The sequence below is a fragment of the Leucoraja erinacea genome, chromosome 5, assembly GCF_028641065.1.
Source record: "Leucoraja erinacea ecotype New England chromosome 5, Leri_hhj_1, whole genome shotgun sequence".
Lineage (NCBI taxonomy): Eukaryota > Metazoa > Chordata > Chondrichthyes > Rajiformes > Rajidae > Leucoraja > Leucoraja erinaceus.
The window spans coordinates 73,616,489-73,639,006 of record NC_073381.1 but is presented as its reverse complement, the minus strand read 5'-3'; the positions used below and the strand labels follow the sequence as shown (position 1 = coordinate 73,639,006).

Sequence of the window (22,518 nt, the reverse complement as noted above, 5' to 3'; positions counted from 1 at the left end):
AAGAATGATATAAAATGTTAGAATATTTCTGTTAAATCAAGATACTGGAACAATTCCAAATGCCTGTAAGTGAATACACCAAACTCAGTGAATAAATTAAGTAAGGACAGAGCAATGGTAATAAAAACTAGACTGCAAGATGCACAAAGGAAACAAGATTCTGAATGAAGAATTTTTAATTGGTCTCAAGGCCTCTTCTGTATTTATCAGTGATCAAAGCAATAAACTACATTTGAACTAACTATGGAACTTTGATAATTAAAAACAAAATCACTAGAATGATGCAGAATACATTACACAACACCTTAAAGGCTTAAAATACTGCTCATATTATCCTCCAGGCATACAGAAGGAAATTAGAAAATTAACGGAATAATTTAATAATTTAACATGAATTTGGGCTCAGACAGTCTAGATAAGGTGCCACAAAGAGATTATTATACAAAACTGGAGAATATTATATTGTAGGTAATATGGCTCAAATTTCAAATTGTGCTGCAATCACAAAAGACATACCAGTGACGCAACTTTCTCTGAAAGTCTCCATGTACTATAACCAACTTTGGGGGATAGACTGCAGAAAGTATTGTGATTGGTTGTATCATGGCCTGGTAGAACAATTCTAATGCACAGGAACGCAAGAGTCTATAGAGAGTGGCGGACACACTCCAGACCATCACAGGCACAGTTCCTCCCCAGTATCGAAAGCATCTATACAAGTGCGCTGCCTCAGGATGGGAGTATCCTTCAAAGTATAATCCATCTCCACCATGCCAACTACTGTTTCTACTGTCAGACAGCAAGTCTGAAGTCCAAAGCACGAGGTTCATGGGCAGATAATTCCCTACAATCATCAGGTTCTTGAATTGACCAACGCAACCCTAATCCTACCTTGGCACCAGATTACCTCCGTGAACTTGTTTTCTAATGGTGATTTAACACTGGCTTGTTTTGCAGTCTGTTTCTTTTCATTGTTGTGAAAATAAATTGTGTTTTTATGTTGGCTGAGTCTATGTATGTGTGGTGTTGCTGCAACCTTTTTTTACTGTAACTCACAGTATTTGTGCTCATCTTATACACATGACAAACCTGACGTGACTATGATGGAATGGATTGAGAAATAGCCAACAAATAGAAAATAGTAGAAATAATCAGATCGTTTTCAGATTGAGAGTTATGGCCAGATGACTGTGCAGTTTTTCACGATTTATGCCAATGATTTGGACAAAGGGATTAAGAGTAATATCACAGTTTACAGATCTGCAAACATGACAATAAAGAACCATTGAACCAAATGATATATAGCTACGTAGCTGCATGGTCTGCAATGAGGACAAAGAGAGGAGAGTGAATGAAAAAGGATCACAACAGAAGAAGTATAACTTCATCCTCTTCAGTAGCAACACATTACATCTTCTTTTTAAATATGACAGACCAAATATTGCCGATGCTCATAAGGACGCAAGTATCCTTGTACGTCAATCAAAGTCAATGTGCAATTCAATTAGCAATTAGGAAACCAAATTGTATTTTGGCCTTTACTACAAAAGGATTTAGTTAAAAATATGTCTTCATCCCATTTTGAAACTGCACCTGAAATTTTGTATACAAGCCCGGTCGGTGTGTCTGGTATAAGGATGGATATGATTATGATAGAGGCAGTGCAGCAAAGGTTCACTAGATTTACTCCCGGTACGGTGTGCTGGTTGTAGATTAAACTGTTTGGAAGAATGAGAGACGATCTAACTGAAACATACAACATTTTTAAGGGTGGAGGCAGAGTTAATGTTTCTCCATGGATGGCGTGCCTATCCAAGAGCAGTCTCAAAATAATTAAGCCACTCTGGACTGTGATGAGAGGTTTCCAACACAAAAGACCAATAAATCTTTGTAATTCCCTCCCAAGGAGGCTATGGATGGATGAGATTTGACATTTTTATAGATTTATGGGAATCAAAGATAAGATTAGTACAACTGTGTGATACTGCAGTAAAAGATCAGCCTTTGTCTTACTGAATGCTTGTTGAAGTAGAATAAAAAGACTTGATCTTGCTCGATGTTGGAGCAGCAGAATGGGCAGCATTAAGATTTTTGAAAAATAGGTTCTTTATTTGATGCCACACATGACAATAAATGCTCTATTTATCATAACTTAACCATATCTGCATTTACAAGGAATAACTATAAGCTTGATCATGGCAACACTGCAGATGTAACAGAAGAACAATCTTGGGTTTTTATTAATTTTCAAAATTAAAATATTAGGGAGGTACAGAAATTACTTGCAGTTTCATGAGCTACAAACACAGAAAAGATGCTTAAAAATATTTCTAAGCAAATGTTTATTTTTTTAGGATATCACATTGAATACACTTTGCAAATATAGATAAGATCCAAATTATTTATTCTGAAGTGACTAAATTTTGTAAGAATTCTTACCTCTAACACATCTTCAGTCTGATCAGAGCTGAAAATATTGACTTTCACTTTCTGCCCATTGGACAGATAGACATCCAGCTGTACTTCTTGTGTTGGAATCTGTTGAGTTTCCTAAAAGTTACAAAGAGTTAAAACAATAAAGAATAGATTCCATATATTTTTGTTTAAAAAACACTAATTATCTAAGCTCTTATTGATTGGTAATTAAGCGATCATTTTATATATAAAATGGTATATTCAAATCAGTTTAAGTCCGCAATTAAATTTGCGAGTCAGAACAATGCCACTGGACTTTATCTCAGCGAATAGTAAACTACTAATCTGCACAGTTTATTAAGTCTATTTACTATATTTATTACAATACCAAATCAATAATCCTGCATCACGTTGAAAGACAATCATTTAAAAACATCTAATGACACAGTAACATGGAGAACATGGATCGGTTTGAAAACCTTCTACGTTTGAAAACATCTGGTTAAAAACTTTTGAATACGATATCTGCAACATCACATCCAAAATATTTTAACAGATGGATGTTTTCAAATGTTTATCCTTCAAAACTACAGGTTCAGAAACAGTTTCTTCCCAACAAATAACAGGTTATTGAGCACAACAAACACCAACTAAACTTCAAATTGACCTGGTTGCACTAGAGACTTTGGGCTTTTATTTTGCTTTGCACGAATATTCTTTTTTTGTTTTATTAACTTTTTTGTTATCTATTGAGCACTGTGTTTAAAGATCTGTATTGCTGCTGCAAGTAAGAATTTCATTGTTTCATTTCAGTACACGTGACAATTAACATAGAAACATAGAAAATAGGTGCAGGAGGAGGCCATTCGGCCCTTCGAGCCATTCATTATGATCATGGATGATCGTTCCCTATCAATAACTCATGCCTGCCTTCTCCCCATATCCCTTGACTCCACTAGCCCCTAGAGCTCTATCTAACTCTCTCTTAAATCCATCCAGTGACTTGGCCTCCACTGCCCTCTGTGTCAGGGAATTCCATAAATTCACAACTCTCTGGGTTAAAAAGTTTTCTCTCACCTCAGTCTTAAATGACCTCCCCTTTTTTCGAAGACTGTGGCCCCTGGTTCTGGACTTGCCCCACATTGGGAACATTTTTCCTGCACCTAGCTTGTCCAGTCCTTTTATAATTTTATATGTTTCTATAAGATCCCCCTCATCCTTCTAAACTCCAGTGAATACAAGCCTAGTCTTTTCAATCTTTCCTCATGTGACAGTCCCGCCATCCCAGGGGTCAATCTCGTGAACCTACGCTGCACTGCCTCAATCACAAGGATGTCCTTCCTCAAATTAGGAGACCAAAACTGTACACAATACCCCAGATGTGGTCTCACCAGAGCCCTATACAACTGCAGAAGAACGTCTTTACTCCTATACTGAAATCCTCTTGTTATAAAGGCCAACATTCCATTAGCTTTCTTCACTGCCTGCTGTACCTGTTAGCCAGTGACCGGTGTACAAGGACGCCCAGGTCCTGCTGCCCTTACCTAACCTAACCCCATTGAGATAATAATCTGCCCCCTTGTTTTTGCCGACAAAGTGGATAACCTCACATTTATCTATATTATGCTGCATCTGCTACGCATCTGCCCACTCACTGAACCTGTCCAGGTCATCCTGCAACCTCCTAACATCCTCTTCACAGTTCACACTGCCACCCAGCTTTGTGTCATCCGCAAACTTGCTAGTGTTGCTCCTAATTCCCTCTTCCAAATCATTAATATATATGGTAAACAGTTACGGCCCCAACACCGAGCCTTGCGGCACTCCACTCGCCACTGCCTGCCATTCTGAAAAGGACCCGTTCACTCCTACTCTTTGCTTCCGGTCTGCCAACCAATTTTCTATCCATATCAACACCCTACCCCCAATACCATGTGCTCTAATTTTAGTCACCAGTCTCCCGTGCAGGACATCAAAGGCTTCTTGAAAGTTTGTATACACTACATCCACTGGCACCCCTTCATCCATTTTACTTGTCACATCCTCAAAAAATTCCAGAAGATTAGTCAATCATGATTTCCCTTTCATAAATCCATGTTGACTTGGACTAATCCCTTTACTACTATCCAAATGCCTCTTTAATAATTGACTCCAGCATCTTTCCCACCACCGAAATCAGGCTAACTGGTCTGTAATTCCCCGTTTTCTCTCTCGCTCCTTTCTGAAAAGAGGGATTACATTAGCTATCCTCCAATCCACAGGAACTGATCCTGAATCTATTGAATATTGGAAAATGATCACCAATGCGTCCATTATTTCTAGAGGCACCTCCATGAGGACCCTGGGATGCAGACCATCAGGTCCAGGGGATTTATTATCCTTCAGTCCCATTAGCCTACTTAATACTATTTCTTGCCTAATGACAATTTCAGTTCCTCTACCCCCTTAGATCCTCTGTCCTCCAGTACATCTGGGAGATAGTTTGTGTCTTTCTTAGTGAAGACAGGTCCATAGTACCTATTCAACTCTTCTGCCTTGTTGCCTATAATAATTTCACCCGTGTCTGCCTTCAAGGGACCCACATTTGACTTTGCAACTCTTTTTCCCCCATAACATATCTAAAGCTTTTACTGTCCTTCTTTACATTCCTGGCCAGCTTCCCTTCGTACTTCATCTTTTCAGCCCGTATTGCCAGTTTTGTTTCCTTCTGTTGTCCTATGAAAGTTTCCCAATCCTCTGGCTTCCGGCTACCCATTGCTGTGTTATACATCTTTTCTTTTAGTTTCATTCTATCCTAACTTCTCTTGTCAGCCACGGTTGCCTCCAACTCCCCTTAGAATCTTTCTTCCTTTTTGGAATGAAATAATCCGGCGTCTTCCGGATTATGCCCAGAAATTCCTGCCATTCCTGTTCCACCGTCATTCCTGCTAGGATCCCTTTCCAGTCTACCTTGGCCAGCTCCCCTTCTCATGCCTTCATAGTCCTTTGTTCAACTGCATCACTGACACTTCTGATTTAACCTTCTCCTTCTCAAATTGCAGATTAAAACTAATCATATTATGATCATTACCTCCAAGCGATTCCTTGACCTCGAGTTCTCTTATCATATCTGGTTCATTGGACAAAAGTAAATCCAGGATTACCTTTTCTCTGGTCGGCTCCATTACAAGCTGCTCTAAGAATCCATCTCAGAGGCATTCTACACACTCTCTTTCTTTGGGTCCTGAACCAACCTGATTTTCCCAGACTACCTGCATATTGCAATCCCCCATCACCATAGTGGCATTACATTTGTTACATGCCAGTTTTAACTCCTGCTGCAACTTACACCCTACATCCGGGCTACTTTTTGGGGGTCTGTAGATCAACTCAATGCAGTGACTCTACCTCGTCAGTCCCCATGTCTTCCCTCACAAGGAACTGAATTCCATCCCTCACCAGCAGAGCTACCCCCCCTCCTCTGCCCACTTGCCTATCCTTTCTATAGGATGTATAACCCTGAATATTAAGTTCCCAAGCTCAATCCTCCTGCATCCACGTCTCAATAATCCCCACAATGTCATATCTACCAACCTCTAACTGAGCCTCAAGCTCATATACTTACTTCTTATACTTTGCGCATTCATATACAATACTTTTAATTCGTTACGCATTTCACCTTTCACATCAATCCCCATTATTACACTTGGCCATACTCTCCTATCCCTTTGTGAGCTACCTTTCCCGTGTCCCTTTACTCTCTTTCCCTTTAACTCCATCCTTGACTATGCCATTTGACACCCCACCCCCCTTGTTCAGTTTAAAACCACCCGTGTAGCAGTGGCAAACCTGCCTACCAGAATGCTGGTCCCCCACTTGTTAAGATGCAATCTGTCCCTTTTGCACAGTTCCCCCTTACTCCAAAACAGATCCCAGTGATCTAAGAATCAAAATCCCTGCCCCCTGCACCAGTTCTTCAGCCACACATTCAGGTCCCGTATCTCCCTGTTCCTGCTCTCGCCAGCACGAGGAACTGGAAGCAAACCGGAGATAACCGCCCTGGAGGTCCTGCTTTTCAGCATTTTTCCGAGCTCTCTAAAGTCACTCTGCAGAATATTCATCCCCTTCTTTCCAACATCGTTTGTGCTGACATGCACTACCACTTCCACATTCTTGACTCCAGACTCCAATGAATGGATGGACTAGTTGCAGAAATGACCTAATCTTATAATTAACAAGCAAAATGCTCCAAACAGAGAATGTGCATAAAGACAAAGTTAAAATATTCCATTCTTCTTTGAAAACCATCTGACCATCTGAGCTGAGAATATTACCCTATCAAAAGGAAAGTGGATTGGCAGACGAGATCATAAATCATGAATATTAACATACCTGCTGTGCTTTTCTGAGAAAGCTGTTGAACGCTTCACTGCTGCCAAGCAAGGAATCTTGCCGCACTAAAACAAAGATAAGAATCAGTAAAATTGCCACTAAATAAAAGTTGTATAAATGCATACACTCTCAGGATTGGATTACTCTGGAAGGTCAACAAATGACTATTTTAGCTTGAAGCCAGCAAATTGTCAATGGAAATATAGAATATACAGGCTGCAGAAGCTGCAAAAAAGATTATGTAGCCAAAACCAACACTAGTCGGGGAAAAAGTCTAGAGAGAAGGATAATCAGTCATTTGTTCCATCATAGGCTATTAAATTCTTAGGTCAAACCAGACAATTTATTCACAAAAAGTTATTTTTGGCATTTTTGGGGCATCATAATCTTGCAATTATCTTTTATTACGACCCTGTTCAATAGAGTTCCTTGGCGTCAATATTATCAATGATCTACCGCGGTCCAACCACATTGAGTGACAGTCAAGAAATCACACCAACACCTCTACTTCCTGAGGAGACTGAGAAAATTTGGCATGTCTTCAATGACTCTTACAAACTTCTACAGAAACACCATAGAAAGCATACTGTCGGATTGCATCACAGCTTAGTTTAGGAACAACTCTGCCTAAGATGCAAGAATTTTTTAGAGAGATGTTGCACACGTAGCCTAGTCCATCACAGACTAGACCTCCCAACAATGACTCCCTATACTTCTCGCAGCCTCAGACATGTAGCCAATGTAAAATACTTGTTCCCTCTTCAACCCCCCCCCCAGTCATTCTTTCTTCTCCCTGCGCACATCCAGCAAAAAATGATAGAAGTTTGAACGCATGCGCCACTAGACTCAGGAACAGCTTCTTCCCCACTGTTATCAGACTTTTGAACGGAACTTCCATAAGGTAGGGTACTGTCCAAATCATCCCATTGCAGACATTAAACTTTGTCTGTGGAACTGCTACAATGCTGGGAACTATATTCTGCACTCTATCTTCCCTTTTGCTTTATCTATTGTTAATGAGTTTGACTTGACTATATTTATATGTAGTATTATCTGATCGATTTGGATAGCGTGCAAAACAATCTTTGCACTATACCACGGCATGTGGCCATAATAAACCTAACAAAAAGGAGCACTGGCCTCAATTACTGACATTAATGCTTATTAAATCTTTACACAACCAGGTCATGTTATTTTTTAAAACCTTACTCGAACAAAGGATTAGTGGTTCCTATGGCAGCTGCAAACATTGAGTGAAAATGTTCCTTGAGGTTTGAAATGTGTATATTAGATTTTATCCGACTTAAATGTATAGCAACCACATTTACAAGCTGAGATGAGGAGTTAAATGGGACTTTATCACAGCAAGTATTAATGCACACACGTTTTCAACAACTAACTAAAAGTGTGCATATACAAAGACGAGAGAGCAAGGAATTACTGCTCGAGCACCAAAGTGGAATAAATGTAGAATCTTAATGACACAAAGGCAAACGTCTCAGGAATTTAAAACGGCGATAAAAATCTTTACATTCTGAACAATATTGGTTGGCAGCGCACCTCACGTCTGTCTTTTTTATTTTTTGGTCTAGTTAAATGTAGTTGTCGTGTTTTTTTCATACTGTTTTAACTGTGTATATGTGGGGGGCGGGGGTGGAAACTTTTAAAATCTCTCCCCAGCACAGGAGACCCGGCCTTTTCCCCGTCGCGTCTCCGATGTCGTTGGGGCCTAGCACCGTGGAGCGGCCTCCAACCGGAACGACCTAGGGGCTCCAGTCGCAGAGCTGCGGACTTACCATCCGGCTGGCCGGCCTCGGAGGGTGGGGACCGGTGGTGGCTCGCTGCTGCGGCCCGACTCCGGAGCTCGGAGGCTCCTGCTGCAGGCCTGTGGACTGTGATACCGGGAGCTCAGGTGGGAGACCGCTTTTTGGAGCTCCCACAACGCAACTTCTCCAGCCCGTATCACGGGGTTGGAACAACCCGGAGCGGGGCCGTACATCGCCCGGCGCGGCTTTAATGGCCGCGGGACATTCCAACGCCCGCCGGGGCTCCAACTTCGTGACATTTGGACCTGGAGCGGGGCCGTACATCACCCAGCGCGGCCTTAATGGCCGTGGGACTTAACATCGCCCGCATAGGGCTTCAACATTGGGGGGAAATGGTGCACAGGGGAGAGAAAAGACTTGCCTTCCATCACATCGAGGAGGAGATTCACTGTGATGGATGTTTTGTGTAAATTGAATTGTTTGTGTGTCTTGTAGGAATTGTTTTGTTTGTATGGCTGTAGAAACAGAGTTTCGTTTGAGCCTCACTGAGGTTCAAATGACATTGAATAAATATTGTATTGTATTGTATAAATAAATTACTTTACAATATGAAGAATAAGAGTTTAAATATTTACAGATTTTGGCATAATCATAGGTGAAAAATAAAATGTTCTTACCACTCTGAATAAATATTGTATTGTATTGTATAAATACATTACTTTACAATATGAAGAATAAGAGTTTAAATATTTACAGATTTTGGCATAATCATAGGTGAAAAATAAAATGTTCTTACCACTCTGAATATACTTTTCCAATTGTTCGCGACGTTGTTCAACTTCTGCAGTGGTTAGTGTGAATATCTTTTTAGGAGGAAAATGAGGAAGCACATTGTTCCCATATTCCTTTCTCAGCTGAAAACAAAATATAGCACCTACTGAGAACTGAAACTTGGATATTCTTGTAATTTCTATTTGAATAAAACAATGAAATATGTTGGTTCTGAAAATCTGGTAAATATTTTGCCAAATCAGTATGATTCTGCCAATTTTTTTTAAACAAAAATATTCACCATTTTAATTTCTGTAAGAAAACTATGTAATGTTCACTATTTTTTGCTAAATCATTCATAAATTTTACAATTATTTCTACTTATTTGTAATGCAAAACCACTACTTGACAATCTGGCAAGTATCTTGCCAAAAATATTGTCTTGACTCGACACTGAATCAATGGCAATCATTTGCTCTCAAGATGAACAACTTACACAGGTCAAGAGAATATCCACCAAGCCCCTCAAGCCTGCCCTGTCATTCAATATGATCATGGTTGATCTATGCTGGTATTAACTCCTTTTCTGTATCATATCCCATAACACTCAATTCCCTAATCATTCAAATATCCTATCCCCATTTAAAAGATATCCATCCCCAAGGAAGAGATTTCCAGAGATTCACTACCTTCAGAAGAATTTGCTACACACTGAAGTTTTAAATGACTTTATTATTTTGGAACTGCCCATTTGTTCATTGTAAAATGAACGTCCACAAAAATGAATCGTCCACAAGTAAAAACATCTCAATATCTATCCCGTCGAGTCTCCCAGGATCTGATGTTTGAATAATGTCATCCCTCATTCTTCTAAACTCACAGGAATACAGAACCAAACTGTAAACACTCTCTTGATAGGATAATCCTCTTATCCAAAATTAGGCTTATGAATTGTCATTGGGCTGCCTCCAATGCTACGCTATACTTTTTGGGAAAGCGGGGAAAAAAATGAGCAGAGTATTCCAGAGTCGCCACACCACATTCTATACAACTAACAAAATCTCCCCTTTCTTCTACTCCTGCGCAATATAGGCTAAATTGCCATTTGTTGCTTTAACCAATCCACTAATCTTCATCAATTATAACACTGAGAACTCTGAACTCCTCTCCATTATTTTTTTTCATGTAACATTTAACTGCTATTTGCCAAAACAATCCCAAACCATGATTCAATCCCAATATGACCATCATTTATAATGGATTAAAGTCCACAGGAATTGCCATTCGTATTATGAATTTAGCAGACAGCTCAATATAAACCAACATTCCTTAAGCTTTATTAAATCTAATAACACACCTGCTCGTGTAGTCCATAGAGTTGACTGTATCGAACGCGACAGTGCAATACTCCATTTACATGAATACTGTAAGCCTGCAATAGTAACATTGGACTTTGTTGAATAAATTTAAATATAATCAGACAATCAAGCATTGTTTTAATTTAAGGTTGCGAGTCAGACATTAACTTCAGCTTTATGTTGCATGCCCACACTATGTATGTTAAGCTCAGACTCCTGTATACTGAGCTCTGATGTCCAATTTTTCATTCCTTCAGGACTAAGACGGAGAGAAATCTCTTCAAAAACTGCACAACCCTGAATGAAGTCTCCACTAAGAGAGTTGTTAGAGGATTTTTAGAGGTTTTAGATGATCAACCTTTGAGGATTTGAATATAGGCATGAGGTTACGCAGGATCTGAGTGGTAATAGGAAGAGCACAAGAAATCTATGCTGATCCCAAATGAGAGGCAGCTATGGCTTGGTCCCCACATACACAATGATATTAAGGGTCTTGCTATTAATTGTAAATTTGCCTCTTGCCTTTGACCTCCCAAAGTGCAACATGGAAAACTCCATTGTCATTTCTGTTGCTGATCTAAATCCTGGTATATACTTTGACAGCTTTCCTTATTGTACCTAACACTGGTTTTGGTGCCATCTGCACACTTAATAACCACCCCATTTATATCCAAGTTGTTTATACTAATCACAAATAACAAAGACTCCAGCACAGATTCCTGCTTAGGGCCACTGGTTACAGAGCTCAAGCTAGAATAACATCAATTCACCATAATTCTGGGTGTTTTATGAGTAAACAGGTTCGGAGCTCAAGCAACCAATCCATGCAAATTAATCTTTTGGATTAGCCTACCATGAGAGACTAGAGAGCATAGGTTTAAGGGGAAAGTGTGGTGGGTATCTGGAATGGGTTGCCAGAGGAAGCAGTTGAGGTAGGTGCTCTAATAACAATTGAGATCTTAAGACAAATACATAAATAGTAAAGGTTTGAAAGGATATGGGCCAAACACGGTAAAATAGGACTGGCTTATATGGGGATCTTAGTTGGCATGTACATGTTGGGCCAAGAGATCCGTTTCCTATCCCTGTGACTCAAACTCACCAGGTCTTAACCTCTGCCCATTCCATTGTTTTTAAGACACAAATTCTATAACATCAAGTTTGTTAGGAAAGCAATTATCATGTCATCACAGAATTCCCTTACCTGTATTTTCCATAACTAAGCACTCTTGTAATTCTTCACCATTTAAACAAACCGTTTGAAATATTTTCATTATACATTATTTAATCATTGATAATACAACAGGAAATTTTGGCTGCTTGATTCGCAAAATAGTTTGAATTGCAATAAATGAAGGCAGACTTTAAATGGAACAACATTTTTCATTTCAGAAATTTTGCACAATTCAAGGTTGCAGAGTTAATTATTCACATTCTGACTTATCAAATGCTGAAACTAAAGAACAGCATGCTCGAAACAGAATGCCTTCAGTTAACTTAATTGCTTAGTAGAAAAAGCTGTCAAGGGGTCAAAATAATCAGCAAAATTATAAAGGGCTTTCTAATTTTCCAATTATTAAATTTATTATGGTACCACAAACAGGTTTTAGCATAATGTATGTTGGCTCTTTATTTTCTACCAACATCAAATTCAAGATAGTTCAAAAGGCAAATTATGCAAGAATATTATTTTAAGTACAGTCATGCCATTGCAACAAGTGCCACAAATACAATTCTGTATCAAAGTAGTATGAATCTGGAAATTGGGAAACTATTAACTACTTAATTAAAACTGTACCACACAAAGAACTGTTTCTACATGCAAGAATGACAGATAGACACAAAAAGCTGGAGCAACTCAGCGGGACAGAGAACATCTCTGGAGAAAAGGAATGGGTGATGTTTCAGGTCGAGACCCTTCTTCAGATTGAAAGTCACAGGAGAGGGAAACGAGAAAAGATTTTAAATGTTTCTAAATGCAATTACAACATAACATTTTCAAGGGTGGTGTGTGTATGGAATCAGCTGTCGAAGGAACTGGTTGAGGCAGTTAATATCACAATATTTTTAACATTTGGACAGGTACATGAAAAGGACAGGTTTAGAGCGATATGGGCCAAACACAGGCAGGTGGGATTAGTGTAGATGGGTTGGAGTGGGTAAGTTGGCCCAAAGGGCCTGTTTCCACACTGTATGACAGATTTTCAAAAATATGCATGTCCACGAATTTGAAGTTTTTAAATCTTTCCACCACATGAAGGCAGGTTTGTGGATCCTCAACCTTCATCTTCCAATGTCAACAATCAGTTCCTTGTTTTTTCTGATATTAAGAGCAAAGTTGTTGTTTTGGCACTATTTGGTCAGTCGATTGATCACCCTCCTATACCGACTCATCGTCATCTGTAATTTGTTCAATAACGGTGGCATCATCAGTGAATTTGAAGATGGAGTTGGAACTTGTCCGACTACACAGTCATGAGTATAGAGCGAGTACAGCAGGGGCTGAGCAGGCTGCCTGTGCTGATGGTTATCAAGGAGGAAGTGTTGCTTCCAATTCGTACAGATTGTGGTCTGTTTATGAGGAAGTCAAGGATCCACTTGCAGAGGCAGAGACCCTGTTCTGTGAACTGGGTAACCAGTTTAGAGGGGATGATTGGATTAAACGCTGAGCAGTAATCTATGAACAGCAGCCTGACATGTGTTTTTATTGCCTAAGTGGTCAAATGTAGAGTGGAGAGTCAGTGAGATAGCATCCCCCATTGACCTGTTGTAACGGTAGGCAAAATGTAGTGGGCAAGGTTCTTGTTACAAGATACAAGATACATTTAATTGTCATTTGGACCCCTTGAGGTCCAAACGAAATGCCGTTTCTGCAGCCATACATTACAAACAAATAGACCCAAGACACAACATAATTTACATAAACATCCATCCCATTGCTGTGATGGAAGGCCAAATAAACTTATCTCTCCACTGCACTCCCCCCCCCCCCCCCCCCCCCCCCCCCCCCCCCCCCCCCCCCCCCCCCCCCCGATGTCAGAGTCAAAGTCAAAGCCCCCGGCTGGCGATGGCGATTGTCCCGCGGTCATTAAAGCCACGCCGGGTGGTGCGAGGTCGCACACCGGGTTCTTGGTGTTAGAGCCCCCGGCGTGCGCTCGCAGAGTCCCGCGGCCATTCCAAGCCGCGCGGGGCGGTGATGTCAGGCCCCGCTCCAGGAGCTCTTCAACCCCGCAACTCGGGCGGGGGAAGTCGCCGTTGCGAGAGCCCTGAAAAGCGGTCTCCCTCCAGGGACCCGCGGGCTCCCGGTGCCGCCGTCCACAGACCTGCAGTTGAAGCCTCCGACTCTCCGGTCGGGCCGCAGCAGCAGCAGCGCTCCTCCACCGCTCCACCCGCTCCGGACTCGGCCAGCCCCGCGACGGCGAGTCGTCGGCACCAGAGTCCCCGGTCTCTTCCTGTTGGAGGCCGCTCCTCGTTGCAACCTCAACGATAACGGAAACTCGACGAGAAAAGGTCGGGTCTCCCGTGCAGGGAGAGATTTAAAAAGTTCCCCCCCACCCTCCCACCTCACACACACACCCCAGCAAAAAATAACAAAAACTACATAAAAACATAGACAGAAAATAATAAAATGCGGACAGACTGCAGAGGCCGCTGCTGACGAGAGTCGCGCCGCCCACCGAGTGATGCTTCGTTGTCACTTGAGCAGTCCCCTGGTTTTGTTGAGATAGGCGCTGATATATGCCATAACCAGGCTTTCAAAGCACGTCATCACCACGGAGATTAGTGCCACCATTTCGTAGTCATTGAGGCACTTCACCTTGCTCTTCTTGAGCACCTATATTATTGATGCGATTTTAAAGCACATGAGAACAGACCTCGGTAATGGGAGGTTAAAGATGTCTGCAGACACTCCAGCCAGTTGGTCTGCACAGGTTTTAAGATGACGACCAGGTATACATCAGGTTCAGACTCTTTCTGAGGGTTCACCTTGCTGAAGATCTTGAGGTCGACCTGTGTGACTGAGATTGTATGGGGGCTTGCGAAGGCACATCAGCGTTCTCCCTATCGGAGCATGCATATAGAAACGCATTGAGCTTGTCTCCGAGTGATGCTTCGTTGTCACTTGAGCAGTCCCCTGGTTTTGCCTTGTAGGAAGTGATGGTCTGCAAACCTTCCCACAGCTGCTGAACATCTGCCTCATCCTCCAGTTGAGAGCAAAAGTCTCTTTTAGCCTTTTTGATGGCTATCAAGATTCAGATCAGTCTGAAAAAGGGTCTCAACCCGAAACATCACCCATTCCTTCCCTCTAGAGATGCTGCCTGGCCCACTGAGTTACTCTAGCTTTTTGTGTCTATTTTCGGTTTAAACCAGCATCTGCAGTTTTTTCCTACATAGAAAGCACACAGGGTGGCATCACAATTTGTTTTTTGGAACAGCTCTGCCAAAGACCACAATAAAATGCTGAGAGGTATGCATGTAGCCCATCGCACAGATCAGACTCCCCATCTACACTCTGCATTGGCTTGGAAAAGCAACCAACATAATCAAAGACTTCTCCCACCCCGATTACTTCTTCTCCCTGTTCCTATCCAGCAGGGTACAGAAGCTTGAAAGTACGTATCGCCATACTCAGGAACAGCTCTTTCCCCTCAGGTTTCTCAACGATCTTTCCATAAGCTAAGGTACAGTCCGATTCTCCTCTACTGTATTGCGGGTATTAGACTTTGTCCCTGGAACAGCTGCACAATAATGGTGAGAACTGTATTCTGCACTCTGTATCTTTCCATTCATTCTTCCTACTTACTCAAATTCAGCTTAATTGTATTTATGTACAGTATTATCTGATTGGATAGCATGCAAAACAAAGCTTTTCACTGTTCCTTGGTACATGTGACAATAATAAACCTAAACCCTGAACGTGGTAACTAAAAGTAGGTAGATTGGGAAAGAAGGCATATAGAATAGAATAGAATAGTTTCTTTATTGTCATTGTAACATGGACCATGTACAACGAAATTTAAAATGTCAGCCAGTCAGTGCAGCATTCAAACATTTCTAAAAGCTAACGATACACGGTAAAATAATAAAGATAAACAACTAAATAAATATCACGAACACAGCACGCATGCACACCCAACCCTCCATCCTTCTGTCGATTTCACAGTTACCACAGTCCCTTAGTCTGTATCGCCCCTGCGTTCCTTGGCGGCTACATTTAGTGCCTTTATAGCAGTGGGGTAAAAACTGTTTTTGAGTCTGTTTGTCCTTGTCCTTGTAGATCTGTACCGTCTGCCTGACGGCAACAGTTCAAACAGGGAGTGTCCGGGGTGGGAAATGTCCTTTATGATATTCTGGGTTTTTTTGGTGCAGCGGGAACTGTGTAAGTCCTCCAAGGTAAGGAGAGGGCAGCCGACAATCCTCTGGGCGTTGTCAATGGCCCTCTGGAGCGCTTTCCTCTGAGCCGCTGTGCATATTGCATGCTTCCCTTCTTGGTTCAGGGCATTGAGTATAAGAGTCAGGAAATCATGATGCAGCTATATAGAACTTTGGTCAGGCTTCATATGTGCAGGTCTGGTCGCCCCATTACATGAAGGAGGTGGAGGCCTTTGAAGCGTTAACCAAGACGCTGCCTGGATTTGAGGGTATTAGCTATAAGACAAGGTTAGACAAACTTGCATTGTTTATTCTGAAGCGTCAGAGGTTGCGGGGAGGCCTGATAAATGTATAGAAAATGATGAGAGGCATAGATAATATTGGCAGTCAGAATATTTTTTCCTGAGGGTGGAAGCATATACTAAAAATGAGGGCCAACCTTTAAAGGAGTTATAAGGTATAAGATGTTGGCGAGGCCACATTCAGAGTATTGTGTTCAGTTCTGGGCACCATGTAATAGGAAATATGTTGTCAAGCTGGAAAGGTAGACACAAAATGCTGGAGTAACTCAGCAGGACAGGCAGCATCTCTGGGTGACGTTTCGGGTCGAGACCCTTCTTCAGATTCTGTACAAGGATACAGAGAAGATTTACGAGGATGTTCCCAGGACTAGAGGGTCTGAGCTATTGGGAGAGGTTGAATAGGCTGGGACTCTATTCCTTGGAGCACAGGAGGATGAGGGGGAGGGGGTCTTATAGAGGTGTATAGTATCATAGAGGAATAGATCAGATAGATGCAGCCTCTTGCCCAGGGTAGGTGAATCCGAGAACGGTGAAGGGTAAAAGGTTTAATAGGAATCTGAAGGGTAACCTTTTCACACAAAGGGTGATGGACATATGGAACAAGCTGCCAGAGGAGGTAGTTGAGACAGGGACTATACCAAAATTTAAGAAGCAGCTAGACAGGGACATGGATAGGACAGGTTTGGAGGGATATGGACTAAATGTTGGAAGGTGGGACTTGTGTAATTGGGACATGTTGGCCAGTATGGGAAAGTTGGGCTGAAGGGCATGCTTCCACACTATCACAATGAGATATGCAGGGTGAGAGTGGTGGGTGCCTAGAACATGGTGCCAGGGATGGTGGTGGTGGCAGCAGTATGAGGCAGAGACGATATTAGCATTTAAGAGACTTTTAAATAGGCACATGCAGGGATATTGGCCACATGCCATCAGAGAAGATTAGTTTAGCCTGGCATCATGTTCGACACGGACATTGAAGGGCGAAGGGCTTATATTTGTGCTTACTGTTCTGTTTTTCTGATTGCTCAAACTTGTATTTTATGTCTTGAAAACTGTTGGAAAATCCTTAGAACTTCTGCTAAACTAGTTAATGTATACCCAGGTTCTCACAGTCCAACCACATACAGCCCAAGCAGCCACTATAGGAAGTATTCCTTGTAGAACGGCAACATCCCCCAAACTCTGGAAATCACTGTCGGAGATCACTTAAAGCGGAGGTAGAAATAGCTGAGAGCTTCAGGTTTCTCGGCATTAATATTACCAACAATCTATTCTGGACCAATCACAATGAAGTGACAGGCAAGAAAGTAAACCAACATCTCTATTTCCTTAGGAGTGAGGAAATTCTGCACGTTTTCAACGAGTCTTACAAAGCTCTACAGATGCACCATTGAAAGCAAATGTAAGGTTGCATCACTGCTCCGTTTGGCAACAGCTCTGCCCAATACCACTAGAAATTGAAGAAATGTATGGATCTCAGTTCAATCCATCAGACAGGGCATACTCCGACTATTGATTTCATCTACACATCGCGTAGCCTCAAAAAAGCAGCCAACATAATCAAAGACTTGCCCCAATGCAGTCATTCCTTCTCCCCTTCTGTTAAAAGGCTGGAACTGATTTAAAGGAAGCTTGGTTTATGTGCCATCTTAGAACTTAGAAAAGTATAACATGAAAGCCAGCCCTATAGCCCACTATGTCTCTGCTAACCATGATGCCAAATTAAACTAATCCCATCACCCTGCATGCGGTATCCCTCCATTCCCAACAGGTTCACGTGTTTGTCTAAATGCCTCTTAAATGTTGCTCTCATAATTGATTCTACCACCTCACAAATCTCCTTTAAGGTTTCCTCTTCTCACCTTGGACCCATCTTCAGGTATTTGATATTTCCAGACTGGGAGTAAAAGACCCATGTTTCCCCATCTTATACATTGCATAAATGTATGTATTTCTATTAGATCGCCCATCAGCCTCTGACCCTCCAGAACAAACAATCCAAGTTTCTCCAACCTCTGCTTATAACCAATACTCTAGCCAACATCATGGTAAACCTCTTCTGCATTTTCTCCTTCCTATTATTTAGTGACAGAATCACACAGAATACTCCAAATGGGCCCCAGCCAAAGTTTTGTATAGCTGCAACATAACTTTCCAAATGTTATACTCAATGCCCTGGCCATTGAAGTCCAGCATGCTGCACATCTTTTTTTTTTTACTGTCCACTTGTGTGCCACATTCAGAGATCTTTGGACCTGCATCCCAAGATCCCTCTGTACATCAGTGTTCCTAAGGCTCCTGCCATTTACAAATACATTTTCTTCATGCTCACATTGTCCCAAATTAAACTCTATCTGCCATTTCTCTCCTCATTATTTCAATAGATCAATACCCTGTTGTATTGTTTTGACAACCTACCAGGCTACCAATCCTCCAATTTGTGCGTCAGCAATAGCGAGAATGATTTGCTCCCGCTCGGGTTTTATAGATTTTGAGATGGCTGATGAAGTTGTGTTTCCTCTGCTGCTTGTATAGAACCTTTGTGTGGTATTGATGCATAGACTTGAAATTTTGTATTTCTTGCTTTGGTTTAATTTATTATTGTTACATGTACTGAGGTACAGTGCAAAACTATGTTTTGCATGTTATTCAATCAGATAATATACATAAACACAAAAGTCATACTCCAGTACAATAGACAGATTGTCCGTGAGAAAACAAAGGGGAAGTTAGAGTGCAGAACATAGAACGCAACATTGCAGAGTAGGATAGTACATTAGTTCCAAGGGTCCAATGTCCTCAATGGAGTAGAGGTGAATTGGACAGTATCCTGGCCTATGGAAGGACTGTTCAGAAGCCTGATAACAGAGGGGTAGAAGCTGTTCCCGAGTCTGGTGGTGTATACCTTCTGCCGAACAGGGAGGGGCAAAGTAATGAAAGGACCTCAATATAGGTGAATACTTTTAGAAGAATGAAAGGCTCAGAATTAGCATTGGGCCAGCAAGCACATAAAGAATTTTAACATGCAAGCAGAAGAGTTTCGATGGCCAGAAGTTCATGGAACAAGGGAGACTTGCATGGTTATTTGTACAAGCCAGTGCCCAGAATGGACTGAGGTAAGAGTAAAAAAGTGTTAGATTGGTGGAACGACAACAGCCAAGGAGCCAAAGATATGTGGTTCAAACCTCAGCACCAAAGTCAAATAGTTATGAACAATCTGGTTCAGTATAAATGAGATGTCAGGGGAGAAATGGGGGTCACGATGAGAGAACAGAATTTTGTGACTGAATCAAAAAAGTGGTTCTTGCCTTCCCAAAATTAGCTGAGGACATGTCCATCCATTTGGCAATAATCATCAGATATTTTCTTTTTAAAATCACAAAATTAAGTAAAGCAAGTCATTTAAGTATATCTTGAAGATAATGTGTCTTGGAGTAACATTGATGAAGAAGACAGATTACAAAGCACCCCAGGATATACTTGGGGTCATCAGAGAAATAGTATTCATGCCTGTTCCACCATCCCATAAGATTTTAATAAGTCAATCCACAGTAGACCGTTTAAGTATGAACCCACACGTATTATTCAATGAAACCATTGCATATTCTCCTCAGAGCAGATATTGGAATCAAACTTTTTTTCACCCACAACCGGGTGGTGGAGGAGTATGTTGTCAAAATCTGTAGACAAAACAGGGCACAAGCAAAACTAAACATGGAAATCAAGAAACCGCAACTTAATCTTACCGAAGCTTTAAGCTTAGTTTTAACAAGGACACATTAATTCTTAAAGGACACAAGGGATTGGAGTAATTCAGCATGTCTCTGGAGAACATGGATAGGTGACGTTTCAGGCATTCATTATTGTTTTGAACTATATCCACAGATTTTACCTGGACAAAGCACTACCATGGGCAATTTGAAGGAACTCATTGTTAACTTTTATATTCCACTTCCGACTTTGTGTATCTTCAAATATACATTTCCGTACTAATTGCCTAATCTTCCGCTCTCACTGTGGATCAACCCAAAACTTGCTGTAAACGACTCTACCTCTCCTTCAGGGATTGCAGTACTTACTATCAGCACGATTGCAAATTGTGTGATATGATTGTTTACAATTTACACTTACATAACTCCCAGCAAAGAATAACACAACAGCCTCAGTGCTGCAAGCTAGTGTAATGGATGCTTAAGTGAAAAAAAGCGCTGGCAGTGCAGCTCACTGTTAATGGATTTAATAATCTGGTAACTTTCCTCATTTCTCCCTCACCACCCCCACCCTCCCCGACGTGTTTGCCAAATGAGAGGCATTGCAGACGTTTAACCCTCACGATACAAACTGGGTTGCGGATGAGGAGACGTTATCTCAGCACCCGTGATCAACTGCCGTCGTGAATTCTTTCTCGGGTCAGGTTTGAGCGAAGATCCATAGTTTACAGAGATCTATGATCCTTCCCCACAGAACAACCCAACCCAAAGAAGCGGAAGGAGGTGGGTGTGAGAAGGGAGACTTCACCAGTTTCAGGAATCCACAAGGCCTGTGGGAGGGAGAGGGGGACGAAACCCCACATTAACTCCCGCAGTAGCGGTAAACCGCCGCAGTAGCGGTCTCCCCACTCCTTCCTTCAACCCCTGGCTTTTCCCCTTCCCCAGTCCCCAGTCCCCAGTGTACTCACCACGTACGTAGAGCCATTCTCGCTGCTCACCACTTCCGTTTCGGGGATGGAGAAGTGCATGGTGACCGGGAATGTGGGAGAGGGGAAACGAGTTGGCTAAAAGTTTGAGCGTCAATGCCAAAGCGGCCCGGGACGCTTCAACGACGGCCGCCGCCCGCCATCTTGAGAGCGCGAGTGCTCAGGGCGGGGGGGGGAGGGGGAGGAGGAGCGGGATCCGCCCGCCCACAGCTCGCAGCCGCCAGTCGCATTGGTGGAGGAGCAGCGCGAGCGTGAGCGCGAGCGCTGTCCGTTATGCTCTGTAGGGGGAGGGGCTCCCGGGGTCTGTCTGTCCGCCCGCCGGCCCGCCCACAGCTCGCAGTCGCCAGTCGCATTGGTGGATGAGCAGCGCGAGCGCTGTCCGTTATGCTCTGTAGGGGGAGGGGCTCCCGGCGTCTGTCCGCTGTCCGCCCGCCCACTGCCCGCTGGCGGAGGCGCTGCCAGTTATCCTCTGTGGGGATGGGGAAATCGGAGATAAGGAATCAAGGGATATGGGGAGAAAGCAGGAACGGGGTACTGATTCTGGATGATCAGCCATGATCACATTGCATGGCGGTGCTGGCTCGAAGGGCCGAATATCCTACTCCCGCACCTATTTTTCTGGTTCTATGCTCACTTGCGGAGGCGCTGCTCGTTATGCTCTAGGGGGGCGGGGGGCCCGACAACCGCCTGCCCGTCCACTGCTCGCTGGCGGAGGCGCTGACAGGTACAGCGCTAGCACTGGCCATTATCCTCTGGGGGTCAGAGACGGGGGCGGGGGAGGCAGACCTGCTTTTCAAGAGGGTTTTATTGTCATATGTCCCAGATAGTACTTACTTGCAGCAGCACAATAGAATATGTAAACATAGTACACCAAACAATATATAGAAAATAGGTGCAGGAGTAGGCCATTCGGCCCTTCGAGTCAGCACCGCCATTCAATATAATCATGGATGATTTTGTGTCTCTTCGGTGTAAATCTGCATCTCTGCCTGTCCCGCTGAGTTACTCCAGCTTTTTGTGTCTATCTGCAGTTCCTTCCTACATGCTTCCAACAAATGGTCTTTTGTGTCTGAACATGTAAAGGGCTTTTTTTTTGCCTATGTTTTTTCACAGTTCACGATTTTGGACTTATAACCATATAACATATAACCATATAACAATTACAGCACGGAAACAGGCCATCTCGACCCTTCTAGTCCGTGCCGAACACATAATCTCCCCTAGTCCCATATACCTGCGCTCAGACCATAACCCTCCATTCCCTTCCCGTCCATATAACTATCCAATTTATCAGGGTTATTTTTTTTTATCCCCACGGGGATTGAATTGTTTCTCCATGTGCAGGGGTTTATATTCATTCTTCTGGGAGGAGGCTTCGACCACATAGTCGCAAAGCGACCCCAGCGGAATATTTCAAAGTTGGCATTTATAAACATCACAACTTCTCATTCCTACTCAGCACTCTG

At 42.4% G+C, this 22,518-nt stretch overlaps 1 protein-coding gene across 2 annotated transcripts in view; it reads right to left on the bottom strand.

Annotated features, from left to right (window-relative positions):
• The window catches only part of snx17 (sorting nexin 17), a 43,522-nt gene extending 22,300 nt beyond the window's left edge, over positions 1–21,222 (bottom strand). For both annotated transcript variants that reach the window (XM_055635906.1, XM_055635907.1), the window contains exons 1-5: positions 21,035–21,222; positions 10,681–10,755; positions 9,349–9,466; positions 6,787–6,851; positions 2,440–2,550 (exon numbers count right to left, since the gene is read on the bottom strand). In XM_055635906.1, coding sequence (XP_055491881.1) covers positions 2,440–2,550; positions 6,787–6,851; positions 9,349–9,466; positions 10,681–10,755; positions 21,035–21,094 — 429 coding nt within the window. In that variant the 5' untranslated portion in view covers positions 21,095–21,222. The remainder of the gene's footprint in view (positions 1–2,439; positions 2,551–6,786; positions 6,852–9,348; positions 9,467–10,680; positions 10,756–21,034) is intronic.
• Positions 21,223–22,518: the final 1,296 nt, after the last annotated feature.